General features: G+C 43.5%; 1 protein-coding gene across 1 annotated transcript; it reads right to left on the bottom strand.

Moving 5' to 3' along the window:
• Positions 1 to 9746: 9746 nt before the first annotated feature.
• Positions 9747 to 23163, bottom strand: LOC310753711 (rab9 effector protein with kelch motifs-like; the record flags this gene model as incomplete). The annotated part of the gene is made up of 5 exons (XM_083595062.1): positions 9747 to 9889; positions 11552 to 11708; positions 21512 to 21742; positions 21899 to 22143; positions 23157 to 23163. 5 exons carry the CDS (start codon positions 23161 to 23163, stop codon positions 9747 to 9749), a joined length of 783 nt encoding a protein of 260 aa, XP_083451188.1.
• Positions 23164 to 26123: the final 2960 nt, after the last annotated feature.

Genomic DNA, 26123 nt, shown 5'->3' with positions numbered 1-26123 from the left:
GCCACTTGGCCAAATTCTTGAATTAGTTCTAAAACTCTTTTGGTACTAGATTCTGGCTCCTGTAACGTCAAAACTAGATCATCTGCAAATGCTCTCAATTTATACTGTTTAGCTCCAACCTGTATACCTTTAACCAACCGGTCCCTTCTAATCATGTTCAGCAGGACCTCCAGGACCGAAATGAAGAGCAGTGGGGAAATTGGGCATCCCTGTTGTGTCCCTTTCTCTATCTTAAATTGTTCCGTAACCACATTATTTACAATTAGTTTAGCCTTTTGTTCAGAATATATTGCACCAATACCATTCTCAAAACCTTGGCCTACCCCCATACCCTGTAAGTTCTTTTTCATAAAACTCCAAGAAATATTGTCAAAGGCTTTCTCCGCGTCCACAAATATCAGAACTGCTTTAGTGTTTATGTTCACTTCTAGTTTTTCCAAAATATCAATTACGTTCCTCAAGTTGTCAGACAAATGTCTTCCTGGGAGAAAGCCCGCTTGGTCCTTATGAATCTCTTCCATCAGTACTTTTTTCAGTCTCTTGGCCAAAATGTCAGCAAAAATTTTGTAATCCACATTTAGTAAGGATATCGGACGGTAGTTCTTAAGTTGAGTCTTTTCAGTTTCCGTTTTCGGTATTAGTGTAATATAAGCCTCTTTCCACGATTCTGGTGCCCTTTTCCCCTCCAAAATCTCATTACAGACTTCCTTCAAAGGTTGTAGTAGCCACTCTTTCAGAGATCTATAGTATCTGGAAGTCAGCCCATCCGGTCCTGGAGACTTGCCTAATTGCATATTTTGAATGGCACCTTCTATCTCCTGGTCTGATATTTTACAATTCAGCATTATTTTACTTTCTTGTGAGATTTTTTGTAATCCATTTGTTTTCAAAAAACAGTCAATGTCCATTTCATTCTGTGGCCCTTGTGCATATAGTTGTTTGAAGTACTTCTGGAAGCAATTTCTAATCTCATTTGGGTTATGTATATCTTTTCCTTCTACTTCCAAATTTGTGATGGTATTTAATTTTTGTCTTTTTTTCAGTTGCCAAGCCAGTAATTTCCCACATTTGTTCGCTGATTCAAATGTCTTCTGTCTCAATTGTTTAATTTTCCATTCTATTTCCTGATTCATCAATTCCATATATTGTACTTGATAAAGTTTTATTTCTCTCAAGATCTCCTGCGACTTTGGCTTTGCTCTCAATTTTTTCTCCCCTTCTTTTTATTTTCTTATCTTTTTTCTCATTTCGACTTCTCTTCTTTATTGCATTCTGTTGTATCAAAAACCCTCTCATCACAGCTTTACTTGCATCCCAGATTACTCTTTTTTCAACATTTGTTGACATATTTATCTCGAAATAGTCTTTCAGAGTTTTTTGGGCCTTCCTGTGTACTTCTTCATCTCTAAATAGGGCGTCATTCATCCTCCATCTAAAGGTGCCGGTTGTTATTTGCTTCATCTCCATCTTTACGGCATTATGGTCAGAGCAAGTTTTAGGGCAGATTTCCACTTTTTTTATCTTTGGTGCCATTCCTCTAGTAATCCAAATTTGGTCAATTCTAGTCCATGTCCTCTTAGCTTCAGAAAAGAAGGTTCCCTCTCTCTCCAGGGGGTTCTTAGTTCTCCAAATGTCAATCAAGTCCATATTGTCAGTCATTTCAAAGAAAGTTTTTGGTAGTCTACCATCTTTAGTGACTACCTGTTTTTGTGCCTTGTCCATATTTGTAGATACAACTCCATTCATATCCCCCATCAGGATTATATTATAGTCCATATAGTCCAGAAGTACCTCATGCAACTTCTTAAAAAATTCAGCTTTCCCCTCATTTGGTGCATACACCCCTACAATCAGAAATTTCTCTCCTTGAAATTGAATTTCAATAGCCAAATATCTTCCTTGTTCATCTTTAAAAATTAATTTCGGTGAAAATTTCTCTTTTGCGTATATCACCACTCCTCTCTTTTTAACCTTGTCAGACGAAATAAATTCTTGTCCCAATCTCTTATTGATAAGTATTTTCCTGTGTAGCCTCATTGCATGTGTTTCCTGAAGACAAATCAAGTCCAATTGTTCCTTTCTTAATATATGAAAGACACCTTTTCTCTTTCGAGGGGAATTAAGTCCATTACAATTCCAACTTAGAAGTTGCAAAGCCATGATGAGTTATTTAATTTTCCCTCCGACTGCACCAAGTTGTTGTTGTTCTTCTGTCGGTGGTGTGTCTTTCCCTAGGCCAGGAAGTCCATATGGTAGATTTGCAATATCTGAAATTCCTATTCCTGGTACGGTTGGTTCCTCTCCAGATTCCACTTCTTTCTGTAAGTCCTCCTCGTGGTCTTTCAAAAAGTTGTCTTTATCATTTACTGTCCTTATTCTTATTTTTCTTCCTTTATACTTAAAAGATAGACCTTGGGGAAATTCCCACCTGAAAAGTATTTTATTTCTTCTCAATAAAACAACAAGATCTCTGTAATAGGCCCTTACATCCAGAATATATTTAGGTATGTCCTTAAAGATCTCCGCAGATGAATCTCCAATTTCCAGAGTTCTTTGATAGTGCAAATTCAAAATTTTGTCTCTTTCTTCTTTTGTTCTTAAGGTAATCAAACAGTCTCTTGCCGTGTTCTTTCTTTGTCTTCTAGCAAGCCTAAATGCACTCACTATCTTAAATTCTTCCTTCCCCAGGTCCTGTTGCCAAAAGTCTACAAATTCCTTTGTAAGGAAGTCTGCCAAGTTATCTTTCTCACTTTCAGGTATTGCTCTGAGTCTTAAATTCCTCTCTTCTTTGTAATTCAATCATAGACAGTGTCAAATCATGATCCTCAAGTTTCTTATATACTGGTGGTATCTTCTCTTGGACGGCAGTTGCAATTTCCTTAGCTTCCTCCGCTAGTTTCCTAGTCGAGGCCGATTCCTCCAATAACTTTTCTATGGACTGTGTATTTGAATTCACCTTCTTTCCCAGTTCATTAATACTTGTAGTGTTCAAGTCTATTTTTGCTGAGGCCTCAGCTACTTGTTTATTTGTCTCTGCAACCTGTTTGTTTGTCTCTGCCACCTGTTTAGCTAAATTCTCCAAAGATGCATTTATTTTACCAAGTGCCTGGGCCAACAAGTCTTCAGATGTCATAGCTTTTGGCTTAACTTATAAAGCAGCAGCACCTGCTGTGCCTGCTGCTCCGGATGTTGAGGCCCTTCTCTGTTGTGTAATATCTGTCTTGCATTGTCTTCCAGACCTAGTGGTTTTTTCCTGTCCATCTGCCATAACAATCTCATGCACAACCCAAGGTCAGTCACACGCCTGGAGAGATTTGTTTTAAAGAGGAATTTTCCACAACTTAGTTACTTATTGGCTTAGTTGTTATTGCAACAAAGTCTCCTCTAGGGGGACACACTTCCAACTTCACTTTGTAACTTTTCAAACAAATAATCCTTATAAGTCTCCAATATCTCTTAAAAGTCACTCTTTCAATGTCCTTAAAAAGTTACTTTCAATAGTAGTACTGTAGACACTGTATCTTTCTTTCAGAGTTAAGTCAAAATTCTTTACCCTTAAAGTGTTGACAGTTCATCAGCTTCCCTGTCATAGGCAGTCTGTTCCCAGGTTTTAGAAGCAGCAGATAAACCTTTTCTCCTTTTTTTTTCCTTGCAGGAATAAATCTTGCTCAATTTCACCCCTCTGTCCCTGCAAACAGAGGGGGGATCACCTTTTTGGTGCTGGATTTTAAGTCTTTAAGAACCTCTTCCAAAGTTGTAGCTTTACAGTCTCTTTGCTTTGATCTATTTACAAGAACGGAAAGGCAGACTTCCTGTTTGTACCTTTCCCGTTTCGGCCGAATTTGTTATAAATTTCCTCCCAATATTTACTTGATCCTACTCACGGGTAGTTATTTTAGCATCCAATTGTCCAGAAAGAAATCAGCGCTCTCCGGCTATGGCTTGCGGCTTCACTCCGCGAAGAAGGTAGACGGCTCTCAGCTCCGCGCCACACCCCCCCTCTCCGTTCCGGAGCCTTTAAAAAGGCTCTTTCGCGGGGGGGGGGCGCAAATGGAGCCCGCCGAGCCTCCAAGTTCACAGGCTTCACCGCCTGTGATTTCTTCGGGTCTCCGCTTCGCCGCAGCGGTCAGACCCTCTCTTCACAAAGCCGATTCCCTCCGGAGCTCGGAGGGAATCCGCCATTAATCCGCTGGCGCTGACCGGAAGTCTGCATCCTGTAAATCTCAAACCCTCCTTCCATAATCTTTTCCACGCATCCAATTCAATGTTATGCCCAATATCAATTGCCCATTTTATCATTGATTCCTTTACTTCTTCGTCTTTTGTATACCATTCTAGCAATAAGCTATACATTCTTGATAAAATTTTATCTTTACAGTCTATTAACTCGATTTGGAATTTCGATTTTTTGTCTTCGAACCCATTTCTCTTTTTATCTTCCTTTAATAAGTCACTGATCTGGTGGTATTGCAGCCACCCTGTTAACATCTTTTCAATTTGGTCATATGGTTTGAGCTTTATCCCTTGGTCTGTTTTCCTAGTAATATCCTCATATGTTACTCTTTCCCCTTCCATGTTTACTTTTTTTGTTGTCAGCACCTCAATTGGTGATATCCACCACGGTGTCTTTCTTTCCAGGAGGTTTTTATTCCGATCCCATACTTCATATAAAGATTTCCTGATCACATGGTTTAGAAAACCTTTATGTACCTTTACTTTGTTGTACCATAGGTACGAATGCCAACCGTATCTATTGTCGTGGCCCTCTAGATCTAATAGGTCAGTATTTTCTAAAGTCAGCCAATCTTTTAACCATACCAAGCACGAAGCTTCATAATATAAAGTCAGGTCTGGTAAATCAAAACCTCCTCTTTCTTTCTTATCTACTAGTATCTTCATTTTTATCCTTGGCCTTTTCCCCTGCCAGACAAATTTCGCTAATTTTTTTTGCCAATCCTTAAATTGTCTTATCCCTTTTACCACTGGTATTGCTTGAAATAAAAATAACAGTCTAGGTAGTATATTCATTTTTATCACAGAGATTCTTCCTAATAATGACAATTTTAGTCTGCTCCATATGTCCATATCTTTCTTAATTTCTTTCCATACCACCTCATAATTGTCCTTGTACAGGTTTATATTTTTTGTTGTCATCCAAATTCCTAAATATTTTATTTTTTTAGCTATTGCGATTCCTGAGTCTACTTGTAATTCTTCCATCTCTTCTTTCTTCATATTTTTTGCTAGCATTTTCGTCTTGTTTTTGTTGAGTTTAAACCCTGATACCTTCCCAAACTCTTCCATTCTTTTTATTGCCTCTTTCACACTTTGTCTTGGTTCTTCCAACGTTAAGACTAGATCATCTGCGAAGGCTCTTAACTTAAATTCTTTTCGTCCCACCTTAATGCCTCTGACTTCTGATGATTCTCTTAGCCTCTTGTTCAAGACCTCTAGGACTGTAATAAATAGCAAGGGAGACAAAGGACATCCCTGCCTAGTACCTTTAGTTATCTCAAAATTATCTGATATGTTGTTATTAATTATTAACTTTGCTTTTTGGTCTGAATAAATCGTGTCAATACCTCTCAAAAAATTTTCACCAATTCCTAATACTTTTAAGTTTTCTTTCATGAAATGCCAAGAAACATTATCGAACGCTTTTTCCGTGTCTATGAACATTAATACTGCCTGTTTCTCATTTCTGACTTCAAGGTATTCAATTATATTTATCAGGTTTCTTACGTTGTCCCTTAGATGCCTCCCCGGCAGAAAGCCTGTTTGGTCCTTGTGTATCACCTTATTTAACACCATTTTTAGTTTATTCGCTAGTATATCCGCAAATAGCTTATAGTCGTTATTCAATAACGAAATTGGTCTGAAATTTTTTACATCTAATATATCCACCTCTTTCTTCGGGATCAGTGTAATATAGGCTTCTTTCCAAGTGTTTGGCATCCTTCCTTCTCTTAAGACTTTATTCATTACTTTACTTAGAACAGGTGTCAGGTATTGCGATAGTGTTTTATAATACTTTGTTGAGATACCGTCCGGTCCTGGGGCCTTCCCTATTTTCATTCTTTTTATTGCCTTTATGACCTCTTGTTCTGTTATCTCCTGGTTAAGCATTCTTTTTTCTTCTTCTGGGATTTGATGCAAGTTATGGTCATGGATATACTTTTCTATTCTCTTATTGTCTTCTTTATCTTTCCTATAAAGATCTCTATAGAATCTCTGAAATACTTTTCTAATTTCTTTCGGGTCCTCAATCATTTTATCCCCATCTTTTATTTTACAAATTGTGTTCTGTTTTTGTCTTGCTTTTATTTGCCACGCCAGGAATCTCCCAACTTTGTTGGCCGACTCGAAATTTTTTTGTCTCATGGCTTTTATTTTCCATTCGATCTCCTGTCCCACCACCATGGAGAACTGAGACTGCAACATTTTTATATTTCGTTTTATTATTTCATCTTTAGGTTTTGTTATAAGCTGTTTTTCGTTCTCCATGAGCTGGGACAGGATCTCTTCTTTCTTCTTCTCTCTCCCTCTTTTCTGGAAGCTGTTTTTTTGGATCAGGAAACCCCTTATCACCGCTTTGCTCGCGTCCCAGACTATTTCAATTGGTGTTTCTTTGTTTAGATTCCATTTAAAATAATCTGTTATTGTCTCTTTTGCAGTTTCCACTACTCTCTGGTCATTAAATAAGCTCTCATTCATTCTCCATCTATGTGTAGAGGGGTCCTTTCCTTTTAATTCCATATATAGCGGATTATGATCTGACAGGGTTTTGGGGAGGATTTCAATTCTAGTTACTCTCGGTGTTAGAATCTTAGAAACCCAGATATGATCTATTCTGCTGAAGCTTTGGTTTGGTTCAGAGTGAAATGAAAATTGTCTTACTGTTGGATTCCTTAATCTCCAGATATCAATTACTCCCAATGTATTGGCCATATCAAAGAAGGCCTTCGGCAGTTTACCTTCATATGTATTTCGCCTCTTTGTTAATCTGTCTAAATCCGGTACCACCACTCCATTGAAATCTCCCAGTAGTATCAATTTCTGATCTAAATACTCTAACATTATTTCAATTCAACTTTGTATAAAATTCAGCTTTCTTATCGTTTGGTGCATAGATCCCCACAATCAGACATTTTCCCCCTTGAAACCCAATTTGTACAATCAATATTCTTCCCTCATCCTCTTTAAAAATTAATTTTGGATCATGCTTCTCTTTTACATATATTACCACACCTCTCTTTTTGTTCGAATCTGACGCGATAAACTCTTGGCCCAGTTTTTTATTACTTAAAATTCTTTTGTGCTTTTTTGCTACATGTGTTTCTTGCAGGCATATGATATCTAGGTTTCGTTTAATCAAAACATGGTTAACTTTTCGTCTCTTATTTAAATTGTTCATCCCATTGACATTCCAGGAAAATATTTTCAGGTTCATTATTTCTTTTATCTAAGAGTTCCCACTCAGTTGCGCTAAGTTTACTGTTCTTTGTTGTTGTCTTCTTCTTCTGATTCCTCTCTCTCTTCTTCTTGTTCCTCTTCTTCTTCCTGATGTTCTTCTTCTTTCTCCTTTTCCTTTCCTTCCTCTTTCTGGTCCTGTCTTGGTTTTATTTTCCCTGTCCTCCCTAACTCTTTGTCATATCTTCTAGAGAATTTTTCTAACTCTTGGGGGCTAGTTAGTTTGAATCTTTTATCTTTAAAGTAAAAAGAGATTCCTTCTGGGAATTCCCATCTATGCTGAATTCCATTTCTTTTCAATAGACTCACCATTTGTTTATAAATTCCCCTTCGTTTCAGAAACCTGGCAGGGATCTCCCTAAAAATCAAGATTTTCACTCCATCTATGCATAGATTTTTGTTGTAATTCAGTCTCAGTATTTCATGTCTTATGTCCAATGAGTTAAACATGACTAGAACATCTCCAGGAAGCTTTTTTGCCCTTGCTTTCACTGATCTAACCTTTATTCTAAAGACATTCATTATCATTGGGCCAATATCTTCTTCTCTTAGTTCCATCCACCCAGCCAGTTCTCTTATTATTTCATCTCTTATATTCTCATTTGGCGTCTCTGGGAGACCCCTGAATTTCAGATTTCGTTCTTTTTGACTCATCTCCAGAGTAGATAGATTATCCAACATCTCCTCCTGTGCCCTATTCATTTCTGTAATTTCTCCTCTAATTTGTTCTGTCTTGTCTTTTTATTTCATTTAGATCTTTCTGAGTGCGTTTGGATGAATCCTCTACCACCTTAGTTCTTATTTCCAAGTCTTTTACCTTCCCTGACAACTCTCCCACCACCATTTCCAATTTTTTGTCTAAGGCTTCCTGGACCTCCAATAATTTTCTCTCTATATATTGCTCATTCTGCTTAAACTCTTTTCTTATTTCCCCCAGTAAGCTCTCATATTCCCTGTTTTCTTTTCCATTTCCTTGCCTAGATGGGCGTCTCTCTGCTGGAGTCCTATTCCCCTTTTCCCATTTTTCCCGGACATCTTGGATATATATTATACAAAAATTTAGATCTTATATATATATATCACACAAAGTCAGTCCACACAATGTTTCAGCCAGCCACCAGGGGGAGCACTTTCCCGCCTTCTTTGCTTTTAGAATGTGATTTTTTAGCTCCCCACACGGTGGCAGTCCCTAATCCACGCGCTGTATCGTCACTCCCAGCACCTCCGTCACTTCTATCCCTCCTCTCCCCACGTCCTCCAACACACAGGAGTCAGCAGGGAAGTCCGAGAGTCTTCAGGCAGATATTCCAAAAGGCAAAGGGTAAGAGTTTATTTGTTATCCCCCGTGAGTTTCCGTCTCTTCTTCTATCAGTCCATAAGGTTGTTTCAAACCACGCGCGGGTTGTGTAAGGCTCCCAAGTTCCCGAAGCGTAATTTCCGGCTTCTTCTTCCTCCCGATGACGGAGAGGGGGGAGAGGGAGGGGGGAGATTAAACCCCTCTTGTTTTTCTTTGTTCCTTTAATATTAGTCTCGTCCCCCTCAGGAAACTATTGAAAGTCAGTGTAGAAACCACCACCACGCGCTTTTCCTACCGTCAGGGTTTCTCCTTGCTTTCTCTTTGAGTCTGCAGTCCCGAACTTTTTGCAAGTCCAGTATGGCTGAGACCCTCTTTGCTTAAAATGGAGGAGTGCTGAATTATTTAATGATTTGCCTCCGTCCGACAGAGACCCGTCCCAAGCCGATCAAAAGACACCTACAGTACTTTTTCCCCAGTAGTCATTTCAAAAGTAGCTTTGCCTCAACACTTTGTAGTTCGTGTTCGAGGGCTTAAAAAGTAACACTCACTCAGCGGAAACTTTTTTTCTCTCCTCCTTCCTCCAACCTTCCGTCGTGCGCCATTTTCTCCCAGTTGTCCGGGACGGACTCCCTTTTTGCATCCCGTAACTCGCCAAATTCTAATAGATTTCAAGTTTTAAAGCAGTGCTCGGATTAGCTCCGTCAGCTGTAGGTCCGAATTCGTTGTTGGTTTTGGAAGCTAACTTCTTTCATAAGAAGTCTGAGGCTTCACGGTGTGGGTTTAAAGTTGCTCCCCCTTCGTGCCCGCAGCTCAATCCCGTCCCTGAGTCTATTATTAAGACCCAGGGAGCAAGAGAGCACCTCTGGGCACCGCTGGGTGCCAGTGCCCCTCGGGATCTCTTCCCGAGGATCCGAGGTCTGCGTAGCCTTCGCGAAACCTCTCAAATAGCCCCCACACCGCTCGAGACCCCCCCGGAGGGTTATCTCGCACTTCTTATCATGTCTGCAGTTTCTGCCGGAAGCCCATTGGAAGACACTTTCCATGGAACAACACACATAGACTGGTCCAGGCGAGCAGAAGGCACAGGAGTTTTAAACTCCAGCTTTGTCCAATGTCCCTTTTCTGCAGTTAAAAAAACAAATAGAAAACTATGCAAAAAAAGGGGGGTTTGCAGCTTCTTTTCAATTAAAACCACTATTTGTCAATCTTGGAAAATTAGACCTGAAGCTAGTACAGGGAGTGGAAATATTGGGGATCTCTTTTCCATCTTAACATTTTAAGTGACACACATGGTAACAGTGACTGCTGACAGCTTGTATGGTTTTAAAAGCAGCAAAGATAGATTCATGGAGGATATAGCAAACCAGTTGTTGGGAATCAAAAAGGGGAGACTGCAGTTTCGCACAATTCCTGCTTGCAGGCTCCTGACTGAGAACAGTATGTGGGGCTATTTAGACCAGAAGGGTTCTTGTGGGTGTTGTGGAACACTGAAACACTGAGCGGCTCTTGGGCACCTTTTAAACTATTCCCATCTAGACCAGGAGTAAGAAACTCGTGGCCTGCCAGATGCTGTTGGATTCCTAACTTCCAACAGCTCCAACCAGCATGGCCAAGGGTGGGGATTCAGCAACATATTGCAGAGCCACAAGTTCAGATGGGTTGGGTAAAAATAATAAATTACGTACTATTATTCCTGACCTAGCCCACTGCTGCCTAATACTGACTGAAAACAGCTCCTCAAGGTTTCTGCTAGTGAGAGAGGAGAGAGAGAATACCCTTTCAATACGATAATCTTTATTGTCATTGTCTCATACCGAACAACGAAATTGAAAAAATCTACATAAGACATTTAAAACCAACAAGCCAGCTATCCCAGCCTGGTTAGCCCCCTAAAAACTCTGATACCCCATTTTTAAATACAATATACTCCCATAGAGACTCTTTACACTGCATTTGGATAGAAACTGTTTCTCAGGCGGCTAGTCCTAGTCTTTATAACCCTGTACCTTCTTCCAGAAGGCAGAAGCTGAAAGAGATCATTTCCGGGGTGTGCACTATCCTGCACTATCTCTGCAGCTTTCTTATGGCACCTGGAAGCATAGATTTGATCCAAGGTGGGAAGAGTGCACCCAATTATTCTCTCTGCAGTCTTTACAACTCTGGACAGCATTCCTATCACCTGCTGCAAAAGATCCTTTTAACTGGATAATATTTGGGATTAAACCTGGGACCTTTCTGCATGCAAAACACCTGCTCTTTCCCTGAGCTATAGATGCTCTTGATAAACTCGAAGCTGCGTTATTCCATATCAATCTTTTTGCACACGTAGCCCAGGTGTGCCTACTCTGAATTGACCACAACTTCCCAGGGTTGTAAAAAGACCTGTTTCAGTATCACCTGTTCCCTGATGCTCCTCCCTCTCCATCTTGTTAAAAACTGCAGACTCAAGGGACTGATCCTGGGACCTTTTTCATGCAACAGATGAGCTCTACCTCTGATCTACTACTCCCACTCCCTTTAGTATGTGGTGACAGTGTTTATAATCCTGGGGGGTGGGGGGAGTCACACTACATAATCAGAGGCCACATAAGCACTTTGTTTTGGATTACAGCTCCCATCAGCTTCAGCCACTACTAGCTTCAGATAAGTCAAGGTTGTGGGGAGGTTACATGGCTGGGGCTGCCATCTCAAAATTGCTGGCGATGGCACATACGCAAAGAGGATTCCCCAGTATAATGTTCCCAATGGAAGCTAACCAAAGACATCATCATAAGAAACACCAACTTATGTGATATTTACACATTGTGTCCAGTGCTCCTGTTGGGTCCATTCCACCAAATATATACAAATGGCCCTGAAACACAGCTGCTGAGTGGGCTGCCCACCCTGCTGGTGCAGATCCAGTAGCCGACAGGGTCTCCCACTTCATTTCAGCTGCAAGCACATTAAATCAATCCACATCGGTGCTCATCAGGTGCAAAGCTTAAGCAAACTGAGCTTGAAACACACATAACAGGGCTGCATGCACATTCAGTGATTCTGCAACAGGAAAATGAATTTGGTAAAGAGTTTGGGACAGTTACGTCAAAGTTAAGATTCTAGCTGTAATGACAGCAAAGATTATTGGGGGGTGGGGTGGCTTAAACAGATGGGAAATGCCTGAAAAAGAGGAATCAAAGGAAGGCTGAATGGAATTTAGAATTTATTTTTCTCATTAATGTCTTCCTTTCCATAAAGGAACTTATGGCAGCATACATGGTTATCCTCCCCTTTCCTCCCTTGTATCCTCACAACCCTGCACAGTAGGTTAGACTGAGAGATTGTGCCTAACCTAAGGTCACCCAGTGAGATCTGAGTGGGAATCTGATTCCTGGATCTTTCTCGTGTGTGTGTTTCTTTGTGGCTGATTAGCTGCTCTCCCTGTGCAAAGGTCAGAGGGGGCAGGGTTTCTGTTGAGGCAGGTGATTAACTGTGGGAGGAGCTTATCAGAGCTTGCAGGGCAGCGGAGCGCGCAGTTTGATCCATCTTTTAGATTTAGGGGAGCTAGTCTTAAACGTTTGTTGGGGGAGACTTAGGGGTTTTTTTGGGGAGGAGTTATTTGCCCTGTCTTCACGCTTCTTATGATGGAGGACCGCTGTAGTCACCCCCAACAACACGTTATCAAGATGGAGGGTGAGGGAACAGCTGCAGTCGCCTGCGGTTCCTGCGCAATGTTTGCCATCTTGCCAAAGGTTGCAGGCAGCTTTACCTGCAGCAATTGCATGTTGATTGCCCTCTTAGAAGACAAAGTCCAGCAACTGGAGGAACGTGTAGCTACGCTCCAAAGAATTAGAGAGCTGGAGCTCTTCTTGGAAGCAACAGAGCACACCGTCTCCACCAAGGAGGAGACAGGAGACTCCCCTGAGAAGGAGGCTAGTTCACCAACACAGGAGCCAGATATATGGAGAAACGTGACTCAAAGAAGTAGGAGGCCCAGGGTTCGCTCTGATTGTTTAGAAATACACAATCGCTTTGAGGTCCTCTCCCCTAGTATGGAAGATGAAGAGCAGACTCCATTTGAGGATCTCTCCTTCATTACAGTCGATCAGGTATATGAAGACGAGCAGCAAAGTCAGTCCTCAGGGAATGTGCAGGCGACCTTGGAACGGACAGCTCACGGAAGAACCCCGACCAAACCTAAGAGGAGGCGTGTAGTGGTGATAGGGGATTCCCTACTGAGGGGAACAGAAGCAGTGATCTGTGGGCCTGACAAGATGTCTCGGGAAGTGTGCTGTCTCCCCAGGGCTAAGATCCAAGATCATAAAACCCACTGGCAAATACCCCTTCCTCTTGGTTCATGTGGGAACCAATGACACTGCAAGCAATAGCCTCCAGAAGATCAAAAGAGACTACGAGGCTCTGGGCAGGAAATTGAAGCAATTAAATGCACAAATTGTCATCTCATCTGTCCTCCCAGTTGAACGACGTGGCCCAGGGAGAGAGGGAAAAATAGTGGAAGTGAACAGCTGGCTTCACAAATGGTGTAAACAGGAACGGTTTGGATTCTTAGATCACGGACTGCAGTTTCTTGAAGATGGACTTCTGGCAAGCGATGGGCTGCACCTCACAATGGTTGGGAGGAATGTTTTTGCCAAAAAACTCAGAAACCTCATCAGGAGGGCTTTAAACTGACTAATGTGGGGGAGGGAGACAGTGCTCCTGAAGGTAGGAGTCTATCAATTGATGAAGATGATCATCCAAATGCCATAGACCAAATGGAGCAAACAGCACGCAGACCTAGTGGTGGGAGGAAAAAATCCTTAAATAAGAGACACGGGGGAATGATTAATGGACTTCAATGTCTGTACACTAATGCGCAAAGCATGGGAAATAAACAAGATGAGCTTGAGCTCTTGGTACAGCAAACTAAACATGACATAATAGGCATCACTGAAACCTGGTGGGATAAGTCCCACGATTGGAATGTAATAATGGAGGGATACAATCTATTTCAGAGAAACAGACCAGACAAGAAAGGAGGAGGAGTGGCGTTATATGTCAGGGATGTGTATACCTGTGAAGAGATCTAAGATTTAGAACCTCAAAGCCAAAGTGAGAGCATTTGGGTCAAAATTAAGGGAGAGAAGAATAACAGTGACCTCATTGTGGGAGTTTACTATAGATCCCCAAGCCAAACGGAGGACATAGATGATGCCTTCCTGGAACAGATGGCCAAGCATGCAAAAGGAAGGGAGATAGTAGTAATGGGGGACTTCAATTACCCGGATATTTGTTGGATGTCAAACTCAGCCAAGAGCATAAGGTCAAACAGATTCCTCACTGGCCTTGCAGACAACTTCATTGTCCAGAAAGTGGGAGAAGCAACAAGAGGAACAGCCATTTTAGATCTGGTCCTAACCAATGTTGATGACCTGGTTAGTGGGGTAGAAGTGGAAGGATCATTAGGCGCGAGTGATCATGCTCTTCTGAAGTTTACTATACAGCGGAAAGGAGCAGCCAAGCATACTAGGACTCAATTTCTTGACTTTAAGAAAGCCGACTTCATAAAACTTAGGGAAGTGCTGGGTGAGATCCCATGGACAGTAATACTAAAAGGAAAGGGAGTTCATGATGGCTGGGAGTTTGTTAAGAGGGAGATAGTAAAAGCACAACTTCAGGCAATACCAATGAGACGGAAACATGGAAGGTGCCTAAAGAAGCCAGGGTGGGTATCTAAAGAACTTTTAACTGAGTTAAGATTAAAAAAGGATGTGTACAAAAAATGGAAAAGGGGGGAAACCACCAAAGAGGAATTCAAATAAATAGCCAGCACGTGTAGACACAAAGTCAGAAAAGCTAAAGCACAGAATGAACTCAGGCTTGCTACAGAGGTTAAAAGCAACAAAAAAAGGCTTTTATGGGTATGTGAGGAGATTTCACCCCTCCCATATCCAAGAATCTGCTGATGATCTCTGCTGATTCTCCAGAGAGGAGGAGGCGTGTTCTGCTCTCTACTTATTCTGCTCCAGCACCACATCAGTCAGTCAGTCAGTCAGTCAGTCAGTCAGTGTGTTGGAGAGAGACTGAGTGTTACAGATCGTGTGTATAGATAAGGTTGCTGCTAAGAGCAGCTGCAGACACTCAGTGCAGTGCAGCCTTCTTTATGCTTAGACCTCATTTAGCTCTTGTAATGGGAATTGGGGTTGCTTGTGCGTAAATTCCAAACTGCTCCCAGCTGTTGGGGTAGCTAAACCTCTCCCTGATTTGACAGCCCTTACAAGGCGACTGTCTCAGTCACTGGCAGAATCCGTCAGTGGGCGTTCCCTAAACTTCTTCCAACATAAAAGCTGTTTGACGCCAAGTCTCCTCCTAGCCTCCCTGCGCGGAAGTCTCGTGCACAGAGTGGGCGTGGCCAGCAGAGGTCCTGGGCTCTCCCCGCTGGACCCTGTGGAAGGGTCTTGGAGCCCTCTCTCCGAAGACCTTCCCTCCTCCCCTTCTTTCCTGGTGTCACGCCGATTTCCTTCCCCAAAGGAAGTGTTCTCCCTCTCCCTGCTGGTCCCTTCTCCTGCATCGTCGGAGAGCCCTACCTCCACTCTGGGCTCCGATGTCAGTTCCCTGACAGCTCTGTATATAGTTTGTATGATAGTTGTAGATAGAATAAAGAAGTTATTCTACAGAGCTGCTCTCCAAGTCGTTTATACTCTGCTATACTCTGCTGTACTCTGCTGTGTGACGACTGTCTTCTTGTTGGAGTGAATCCGGTGCTCACAACTCTAAGCTGTGAGTCCACAGCACTTTGACCTGTTCCTGTGCAGAAGGTGGTCTCTGGAAGTGCTACCCAGCTCGCCTAGCCCAGTCGGGGCTGAAGTGGATGAGTCCAGTTGGTGACACTGGCTCAAGGGCGATGCTGACATCGGTTATGGGCCCAGTCGTTGTTCCAGTCGTCTGACCAGTCATTGTTCCAGTTGTTTCTCCAGTCGTCCCAGTCGCCAGAGGTTTCTGTTGCTGATTGCCGGACGGCGGAACGGAGGCTGCATGCTGGACTGATTTGTGGTGCCCAGAAGCAGAGCTGTTTTGGAGCAGAGTGTTCAAGCTACCGGTGTTGCTGTTGCTGCTGCTTGATTTATGGAGGTATGTTGCTGACTGCCAAAGAAAGAAGATAGCATCCCTGTTTACCTGTTAATTGTGCTCTGAGTGGGAGAGAGAGTGGCTGAAGGAGTCCAAGGCTCTCTGTGTTGCACGAGGGAAGTGTCTTGCTTTCAGTAATAGCAGACATGGCCTGTGCACATTCTGGCCAGATGGCTCTGTCCTTTCCTCTCCTCACGCCTGAGACCTATGCAGTTTGGCAGGTCAAGATGAAAGCGCTTTTACAGAGGGAAAAGCTATTTCACACTATAGAAGATGACCCTCCCGATGAGGATGATGATGATTGGCCTGAGTGGCATGCTGCAGATATGAAAGTCCGAGGGACAATTGTTTTGAGTGTTGCAGACCACTTGCTGGTGAACTTAGAGGGTCAAGAGACTGCACGAGCTGTTTGGCATACGTTGAGAGATATGCATTTGAGGCAAAATGCTGGTTCCAGTGTGATTTTCTTCAAGAAGCTGTGCAGGCTGCAGTTGGAGAAAGGTGGTGATTTGCCTAGCCATTTATCTCAGTTAAAGCGTCTCAGACAGGACCTTGTTCAGCGAGACCTGGCTATTTCAGAGGCTGTGTTTGCAATGCTGATGATAAATAGCCTAGATGAGTCTTACGATGGAGTAGCTGCGCAGATTTCTACGATGCCTTCAGACCGGCTAACAGAAGATTATGTGTCTAGCGTGCTCCTGAATGAGTGGGATCGCAGACAGGCTGTTAGAGAAAGCCGGGACTGTGCTGTTAAAAATGTGCTTGAAAATGTGCCTGAATTTTCAGCAGGGGAAAGTGAAAGTGAAACTGCTGCTGTTAAAGCACTAAAGTTGAGGCGGTGCTTTTCGTGTGGAGCACAAGGTCATTTGAGTTTCCACTGCAAGAAATCTTCAAAGAAGAAGGGAAACTTCAGAGGCAGAGGGGGAGGAGGACGAAATCCCCAAGCACCTGCTACTTCAAAGGCTTTGATCTCTCGCTGCTCCAATCAACGTGGGCGGAGTTTCTTCGTGGTCGACTCTGGCTGTTCAAACCACGTGGCCAAGGTAAGGATCTCTTTGTTCAGCTTGAGAAGCAAGAGAAAGAAATTCATCAAGCAGATGGGACTGTTCTCACGAGTTTGGCTAAGGGAACTGTGTTCTTAAAGAGCCTGAATACAACAATTAAGAATGCCCTGTATGCGCCTCATATTCAGGACAATTTGTTGAGTGTTTCCCAGCTTGATCGTCAGGGGTTTAAGGTGGTGTTTGCTAAATCTCGTTGTGAAATTCATCGAGATGGCAAGCTCATTCTATATGCAAAATGTGTTAATGGTTTATACCAATTGCCTTTTGTTACAGGTACAGGTACTGCAGAAGCAACTGAGAAAGAGTGTTGCAATTTGTTTGTAGATAAGAATGAGAAGTTGCATGACCAATGTATTCATTTTTACCACCGTGTTTATGGTCATTTGAATTTCCAGGCTGTGGCAAAAATGCCTAATGTGGTTGACGGTATGAAGTTGAAGGAATGTCCCTATCATATGAAATGTGTTTCTTGTGCTGAGAGTAAGGCAAGGCAAGCTCCCAAAGGTACAGAGTCTGGGAGAGAGGCCAAGAAACCATACGAAGTCATTCATGCAGACTTAGTGGGGCCTCTAGCGCTCTCTAGAGGCAATTCAAGGTTTTTTATGGTGTTGATAGATGCCTATTCTAGATATGTATGGGTCTATATGCTGCAGAAAAAGTCTGAAGCCTTTACCAAGTTTCACCAGTTTTGTAAATGGCTCAGAAATGTACATAGTGAGAATGTATGTTGTATTTTCACTGACAGGGGAGGTGAGTTTTGTTCAGAGGAGTTTGAGACTTTTCTTTCTGAACAGGGCATTGAGCATAGGACGGCCACGCCCAGATCACCCTGGCAGAATGGTTTATGTGAGAGAATAAACCAGACCCTGCAGAAAGGAATCAGAACACTGTTACATGATTCGGGGCTGCCCAATCCCTATTGGGCCGAAGCTCTTTCGTTTTTCTGTCACGTGTATAACAGGAGGTACCAGTCCACAGTAAATCGCACCCCATATGAGATGCTTCACAAAAGAAAGCCATGTGTAAAGTATTTTAAAATTTTTGGATCGGAGGTTTGGGTGCATACCTCGCAGGGTGACAAACTGAGCAAGCATGGTGAGCATGGTGTTTTCCTAGGGTACAAGAAAGGGTCTTATCGTGTCCTGATCACAGACACAAAAACCATAAGGCTGACCCAGGAGTATTGAGGACAATCCAAAATGGGACAGAGTTGGTGTTTTTCAGTATTATCCCATTTGTCATGATGGTGCAAAAGGGGCAAAGACAGTTAAGAGGGAGGCAAGTTCTGATGTGATTGATAATTCTGATGCCGGTGTAGATCGAGATGATGGCACAGATTATCAGAGCCCAAAAGCCTCAGGTGAGTCTGACGCTGACTCAGACTTAGCAGCTTCATATACTTTAGCTCCCCATTCTCCCAAAGAGGAGGAAGCACCAGAACAAGAGGATCAGAGAGTTTTGCGCAGATCCGAGAGAACAACCAAAGGTGTACCACCAAAAAGGTTTCCTGAAGAGTTTGCTAAGGCTGCGGTCACAAGCAACTCTGGTGGGGTTTTTAAACCAGGCATGAAGTGTGCTGAGAGTAATAGCACAAAACGCTTTATTTATTTCCTTACCTGACCTTAAGTGGTTCATGTGTAATACGTTAAAAGGATCAGGATTGAAGGAGCAAGCGTGTATTTGAGTACTGAAAGTGGTTTGTTCAAATCTGCCCAATTAGCAATGTCAATTTGCATTTGAGAGAGAGAAGCATGTATGAAGATTTTTCTAGAAGCTGCTTATTCATTTGTATTGTCACAATGTGTATTTTGTGTAAATTACAGGTTGAGGTTTATGTTTTAACTCTTTCCTAATGGACACAGAGTGGTTGCAGTGACTGTTTAATGGTATTGTTAAAGTGTCATAGATAAGGGGGAGAGAGAAAACTGCAAATATGTAAACCAAGGTTGTAAGCAGAGAACAACTTTTGGAGTGTGTGTGCAAATTGCAGTTATATTTAGATTCTTGAAATGGTCGGATGAAATGGGGGAGGATGAGGAGATTTCACCCCTCCCATATCCAAGAATCTCCTGATGATCTCTGCTGATTCTCCAGAGAGGAGGTGGCGTGTTCTGCTCTCTACTTATTCTGCTCCAGCACCACATCAGTCAGTCAGTCACTCAGTCAGTGTGTTGGAGAGAGACTGAGTGTTACAGATCGTGTGTATAGATAAGGTTGCTGCTAAGAGCAGCTGCAGACACTCAGTGCAGTGCAGCATTCTTTATGCTTAGACCTCATTTAGCTCTGTATATAGTTTGTATGATAGTTGTAGATAGAATAAAGAAGTTATTCTACAGAGCTGCTCTTCAAGTCGTTTATACTCTGCTGTACTCTGCTGTGTGACGACTGTCTTCTTGTTGGAGTGAATCCGGTGCTCACAACTCTAAGCTGTGAGTCCACAGCACTTTGACTTGTTCCTGTGCAGAAGGTGGTCTCTGGAAGTGCTACCCAGCTCGCCTAGTCCAGTCGGGGCTGAAGTGGATGAGTCCAGTTGGTGACACTGGCTCAAGGGCGATGCTGACAGTATGTTCGTAGCAAAAGGAAGAACAAAGAAACAGTGGGGTCACTCAGAGGAGAAGATGGTGAAATGCAAACAGGGGACACAGAAAGGGCTGAACTCCTCAATGCCTTCTTTGCCTCAGTCTTCTCCGATAAAGAAAACAATGCCCGACCTGAAGAATTTGGAGCAAATGATTCAGCAGAGGAAACACAGCCCAGAATAACTAAGGAGATAGTACAAGAATACTTGGCTAGTTTAGATGTATTCAAGTCTCCAGGGCCAGATGAACTGCATCCAAGAGTATTAAAAGAACTGGCAGATGTGATCTCAGAACCACTGGCAGTCATCTTTGAGAATTCCTGGAGAACAGGCGAAGTCCCGGCAGACTGGAGGAGGGCAAATGTCCCTATTTTCAAAAAGGGGAAAAGAGAGGACCCAAATAATTACCGCCCAGTCAGTCTGACATCAATACCAGGGAAGATTCTGGAGCAGATCATTAAGCAAACAGTCTGTGAGCACCTAGAAAGGAATGCTGTGATCACCAATAGTCAGCATGGATTTCTGAAAAATAAGTCATGTCAGACTAACCTGATCTCCTTTTTTGACAGAATTACAAGCCTGGTAGATGAAGGGAACGCAGTGGATGTAGCCTACCTTGATTTCAGCAAGGCATTTGACAAGGTGCCCCATGATATTCTTGTAAAGAAGCTGGGAAAATGCGGTCTTGACTATGCTACCACTCAGTGGATTTGTAACTGGCTGACTGACCGAACCCAAAGGGTGCTCATCAATGGTTCCTCTTCATCCTGGAGAAGAGTGACTAGTGGGGTGCCACAGGGTTCTGTCTTGGGCCCGGTCTTATTCAACATCTTTATCAACGACTTGGATGATGGACTCAAGGGCATCCTGATCAAATTTGCAGATGACACCAAACTGGGAGGGGTGGCTAACACCCCAGAGGACAGAATCACACTTCAAAACGACCTTGACAGATTAGAGAACTGGGCCAAAACAAACAAGATGGATTTTAACAGGGAGAAATGTAAAGTATTGCACTTGGGCAAAAAAAATGAGAGGCACAAATACAAGATGGGTGACACCTGGCTTGAGAGCACTACATGTGAAAAGGATCTAGGAGTCTTGGTTGACCACAAACTTGACATGAGCCAACAGTGTGACGCGGCAGCTAAAAAAGCCAATGCAATTCTGGGCTGCATCAATAGGAGTATAGCATCTAGATCAAGGGAAGTAATAGTGCCACTGTATTCTGCTCTGGTCAGACCTCACCTGGAGTACTGTGCCAGTTCTGGGCACCACAGTTCAAGAAGGACACTGACAAACTGGAAGGTGTCCAGAGGAGGGCAACCAAAATGGTCAAAGGCCTGGAAACGATGCCTTATGAGGAACGGCTAAGGGAGCTGGGCATGTTTAGCCTGGAGAAGAGGAGGTTAAGGGGTGATATGATAGCCATGTTCAAATATATAAAAGGATGTCACATAGAGGAGGGAGAAAGGTTGTTTTCTGCTGCTCCAGAGAAGCGGACACGGAGCAATGGATCCAAACTACAAGAAAGAAGATTCCACCTAAACATTAGGAAGAAATTCCTGACAGTAAGAGCTGTTCGACAGTGGAATTTGCTGCCAAGGAGTGTGGTGGAGTCTCCTTCTTTGGAGGTCTTTAAGCAGAGGCTTGACAACCATATGTCAGGAATGCTCTGATGGTGTTTCCTGCTTGGCAGGGGGTTGGACTCGATGGCCCTTGTGGTCTCTTCCAACTCTATGATTCTATTCTATTCTATGATTTAAAATGCATCTATGGGTTATTTGTGGGGCTGCCTGGTGTTTTTATATGAGTGGAATGTGTGCATCTCTGGGTTATTTGTGGGGCACAGGAATTAGTTCATTTTTTAAAAAAATTCAAAATATAGTCTGGCCCCCCACAAGGTCTGAGGGACAGTGGACCAGCCCCCTGCTGAAAAAAATTGCTGACCCCTGCTTTATAATGTGTAGCTTCTAAAAGCTAAAGTTTTATGGCTTTGGTTTTTTTAAGGCAAGATGGGAAGATAAGAATCCCTTTCCACAAAGTTTGCACCACTGAGTACTTATTTGTATCAAAGCAGAAGCGATAATCAAAAAGGGTATCACCTGCCAATCCGCCATGTATGTGGAGCCTGTTCTCGACAGCCACCATGGCATGGCCATGTCGAGGAGCAGGAGGGTCGCCCCAAACTTCTGGTTGCAGCCATGTCAGAGTGGCTACAGGTGGCGAGAGAGAAATGTATTAAGATGAAGCAACAGCTACCTCAAGGTCCTTGCTCCCTGCTTCCCACACATAGGGTTGCATTTAGCTATGTTTTACCTAAGATATGAATAAATTTAGAAATTGGACAGCTGCATGTTTGAAATCTTTTTTCAAAAATACTCCAAGAAGTAATAAAATGAAACGGAAATAACTGATACGGAGGTCCAGAACTTGCACACAATTACTGTTCCCCGTTTCACTGGCTCCTCCAAACACCCAGAGGCTCGTGGGCCAGCTTGTGGGAATGAAGGTGGCATGCTCATACCGCGGCAAGAGACCTCGCCAGGCAGGTGCCGTCCAACAGTGTGCATCTGGGAGCCAGAAAGACACGTAAGAGCCTGGTAGTGGGATCAAGCCAAAGGGGGCTCATCTAGTCCAGCATCCTGTTCTCACAGCAGCGCCTGATTTTGGGCAGTGTGGGTGCTTCCCATACATAGGGCGCCAAAAGAGGGAGAGCAAAATTGAGATGGTCCATTTCAGTGTGCCAAATTTTGTCATAACTCAGTGCACCAGTTTACCAAAGATTACCAAAGTCTGCCCCTACTCAGAGGCCAGCCAGATGCCCCAATGCAAAGCCCACAAGCAGGACCTAAAAGCAGCAGCACTCTCTGCAATTGCTGTCAGGTAAGGGACGCGGGTGGCGTTGTGGGTTAAACTACAGAGCTTAGTACTTGCGCATCAGAAGGTCAGCGGTTCGAATCCCCGTGACTGGGCTTGAGTCATTTGACATGATTTCTGATCAATCCCACAAGCCTCCGCACCTCTGCCCATTTTCTCTATGCCTGGTAGTCACATAGCACAGACTAGTTGTTCACCAGGCATCCTGAGTACATAAAGATAAGGAGGTAGCTTTGATGTAGCTTTTGGTAATCTTTAGGTAGCTTTTAGGGCCAGGAACAGAGTTTACATGGAGGTGGTAAAATGCCTGTATTTCCTTTCCTATAGGTTTATGACCTCCGGGGTTTGCTAAATGCATTCCTCTTTGGTTCCTGTTTTATTTAGCCTAAACATGTATGCATGCTTAAATAGTAAATAGTTCTTTGTAGTTAAGAGGCTTCCTCTGATCTCACTTTGTCCCCACATGGGATTTTTTGAAATGCTCAAAGGAAATCTGATTGGTTGTTACAAACGCTGTGTTAAAATTCTTTTGTGAATAAAAACGGCCTGGGCCAGGGAGTGGCATTGCACACTTTTCTCCCAGGGTCTTTCTGGTCAAGCCTCGTGTCTATTTTATTAATCAGGGTCCAGTCCTTCCTTTACCTTCAGAACGCAACAGATGACTTTCCCTTTCTTGCTGCCTGGCTCTGCAGGAGTTAGGTACAAGGAGTTTTGCCCCACATGGGCACAGGGACTGTCCCCAGGTGGGAGAAGGGCATACCTGGCATGGAGAAATAAGCAAAACAGATCTCAGCAAGGCTGCTGTTCCGTGTGGAGCAGAAGATGGAGCGTGTCTCTTTAAGCCTGCAATGCTATCTATGCACACTTACTGTGCTGCCAAATACAGCAGTTCTTGTGAGGAGTGTTACGAAAAAGGAGCAATGCTGGTGCGTGCTCCAGATGGCTGGAAAGCCAAACAGGATGTTGATGTTTTGGGACTGTACCGTGGGAACAAAGGAACAGTCTATTCACACCACTGAGCACCGGATGTTAGCTCAGAGTGTCATCTGACCTGTACTGGAAGTACATGGGAGGAGTTATTCTCTCTCTGCTGTTGATGTAAAGAGAGTGCAGACACGTTTTCTCTGTACTGCTGGAAAGACAGGAATAAAGGCATGTAAATACATTTCTGTCTGTCTCTCTCCCCTCCCTGGGGGATGGAAGGGGAGGAGTGGTGTGTTCTTCTCACTTGGAGGAGGATCGCCGATAGAGATCTCGCCTTGTCTTGCCGGGAGTTGCTGACGGGGGAGATCAACAAGGAACTCAAGCCGGGCACCTGGAGAGTGGCCAATTCCTCTGACTAAGGCTTGAATTCCGACAACATGGTAGCATAAGCCGCTGGTTATCTGATCCATGGGAATCAGCATGAGAGGTGAGAGGTCGATGGATCGTGTGCCATCCTCTGCACCAAGGGAAAGAAAATAACGTCTGCGTGCAGCCAGAAGCTGAACAGACGGCTGGACATCGAGAGGGGGTGTTTTCCAAGCAACGGAGCCCCAAAAGGTATGCTGAATTTCGGGCTAAAAGTGTGAACGCAGATTGATTCATTCTCTGGTTCACGGGAGCTGCGTTTGGAAAAACAGCTCTGAGAGCAAAGGCTTGCATACCAGGAATTCTTGTGGTTGATAAGATTTCCTGTCTGAAGAAAGGTATGCACAGTTGCTAGGCAACGACAGTCAGTACAGTGGAGAGTTACTGACTCAGTCAGAAAGCCTGGGAAGTGGAATTGTTTTGACTATCTTAGCAAGGACTGTGAAACAGCTTGCAGTCATCCTGCCACAAAAGGCAGTAAACAGCCCAAAAGAAACTTTTGGAATTTACAAGCTCGAAAGTGAGAGCAGAGACTTGGATTCAGAATGGATGCCAAGAAGGGGGGAGGTTTACCTTATCCCCCTCCCCTGACTAATGACAATTATTCATCTTGGTCTGTAAAGATGAAGGCCCTGCTGCAGAATCAGAGGATCTTTGGGGTGATTGAGAGCCCCATCCCTGCAGCACCAACGCGAGGTTGGGAATCACAGAATCTAAAGGCCAGGACGGCTATAGTTCTGTGTGTCTCAGATAGCCAATTGGTGCATATTCAGAATTTAGAGTATGCGCGAGAGATTTGGGAGACGCTGCGTAGAACACATCAGAGAGATGCTGGTTCTTCAGCGTTGCTGTATTTTGAGAAGCTGACCAATCTGAGGCTTGCGCCTGATGGAGATGTTCAAGCGCACCTGACGGAGATGAAACATCTGCGCCAACAGATGGTGGAACGCAATTTCCGTCTACAGGAGGAAGTGTTCTGCTTCATGATGATAAACAGCCTAAATCGGACTTACAAAACAGTTGCCAGTCAGCTTGGTTCCCTTCCGGCTCAAGATTTGACCGCGGAGAGGGTGTGTGCCGTTGTTTTGAATGAACACGACCGTCTTGCTGCACTGGACGTGAAGGACAGGGGGAGGGAGGAACGGAGTTCTAATTCCCCCACTGATGTTGCTACTGGAGAGACTGCTGTAGCTTTGAGCGTTGTCCGATGTTACAATTGTGGACAGGCTGGGCATCTTCAGCGGAACTGCAAGAAGCCACGCCAGCCAAAAGGAGCTAAGGGCTGCTCAGCAAAGCCTGAGGCAGCAGGCAAAGGTCATACCAAGTCTTCGGTGAAACCTGCAAAGGCTTTGATGGCGAAAGAAACCATGCCAGATGTTGAACACTCGTTTGTAATCGACACGGGCTGTACTTTTCATATGTCTCCACACAGAGAACTCTTTTCAACGTTTAAGAAGCAAAGCTTCGCTGTGAAACAAGCCAACGGTCAGAAGCTGGACGCGACCGGGATAGGCACTGTGTATCTTAAGAGTCTGAACCTAACTATACACAATGTTTACTTGGTTCCTGAATTGAAGTTCAATCTGCTGAGTGTTTCACAGATTGCAAAGAAAGGACTGAAACTGTCCTATGATGCTGAGAGCTGCAAGATCTTCAAAGATGGAGAGTTGTATCTTTCTGCCAGAGAGAAAGATGGACTGTATTTGTTGACTTATGAGCAAAGTGATTACATGGAATGTAATTCTAAGTCTAACTTGATTTCTCTCGCAGGTGTGACCAAAACGAGTGCCAAGAAGATGGCCAGGGTCGACAGAGCGTTTCAGCGGGTGTATGCTGATGTGATTGGTCCTCTAGAACCATCTAGAGGCAATGCAAGATTTTATCTTGTGTGTGTGGATCATTTCTCTAACTTTGTCTGGATTTATGTGTTACAGAGGCCACAGGAAGCCTTGGAAAGGTTTCAGGAGTTTTGTGACAAGGTTAAAAATATGCATGATGCTAACATTGATTGTCTTTTAACAGATGAGAAGCAAATTTTTCTTTTACAGGATTTTCAAGAGTTCCTGCAGAAGAAAGGGATAAGACACAAAGTTGCAGTTTCAGCGGAAGCGTGGAACAGGGGTGTCTGTGTACGGGTGAACAAAGAATTGCAAAAGGGGATGAATGCGCAATTGCTTAGTTCACATCTGCCACATGAGTACTGGGCGGAGTCGCTAATGTCGTTTTGTTATACATGGGTGAGAAAGGTTTCAAAAGAGTTGGGAAGTTCTCCTTTTGAGAAACTGTTCCATAGAAAACCTTCTGTTGCCCATTTCAAGGTTTTTGGGTCTCATGTGAGGACAGAAGCTCCAGGTGGAGTAAAGAATGCCAAAGGCAT

This window comes from Podarcis filfolensis (assembly GCF_964270895.1).
Source record: "Podarcis filfolensis genome assembly, chromosome: W".
Classification (NCBI taxonomy): Eukaryota; Metazoa; Chordata; class Lepidosauria; order Squamata; family Lacertidae; genus Podarcis; species Podarcis filfolensis.
This window is presented reverse-complemented; position numbering and strand designations above follow the sequence as displayed.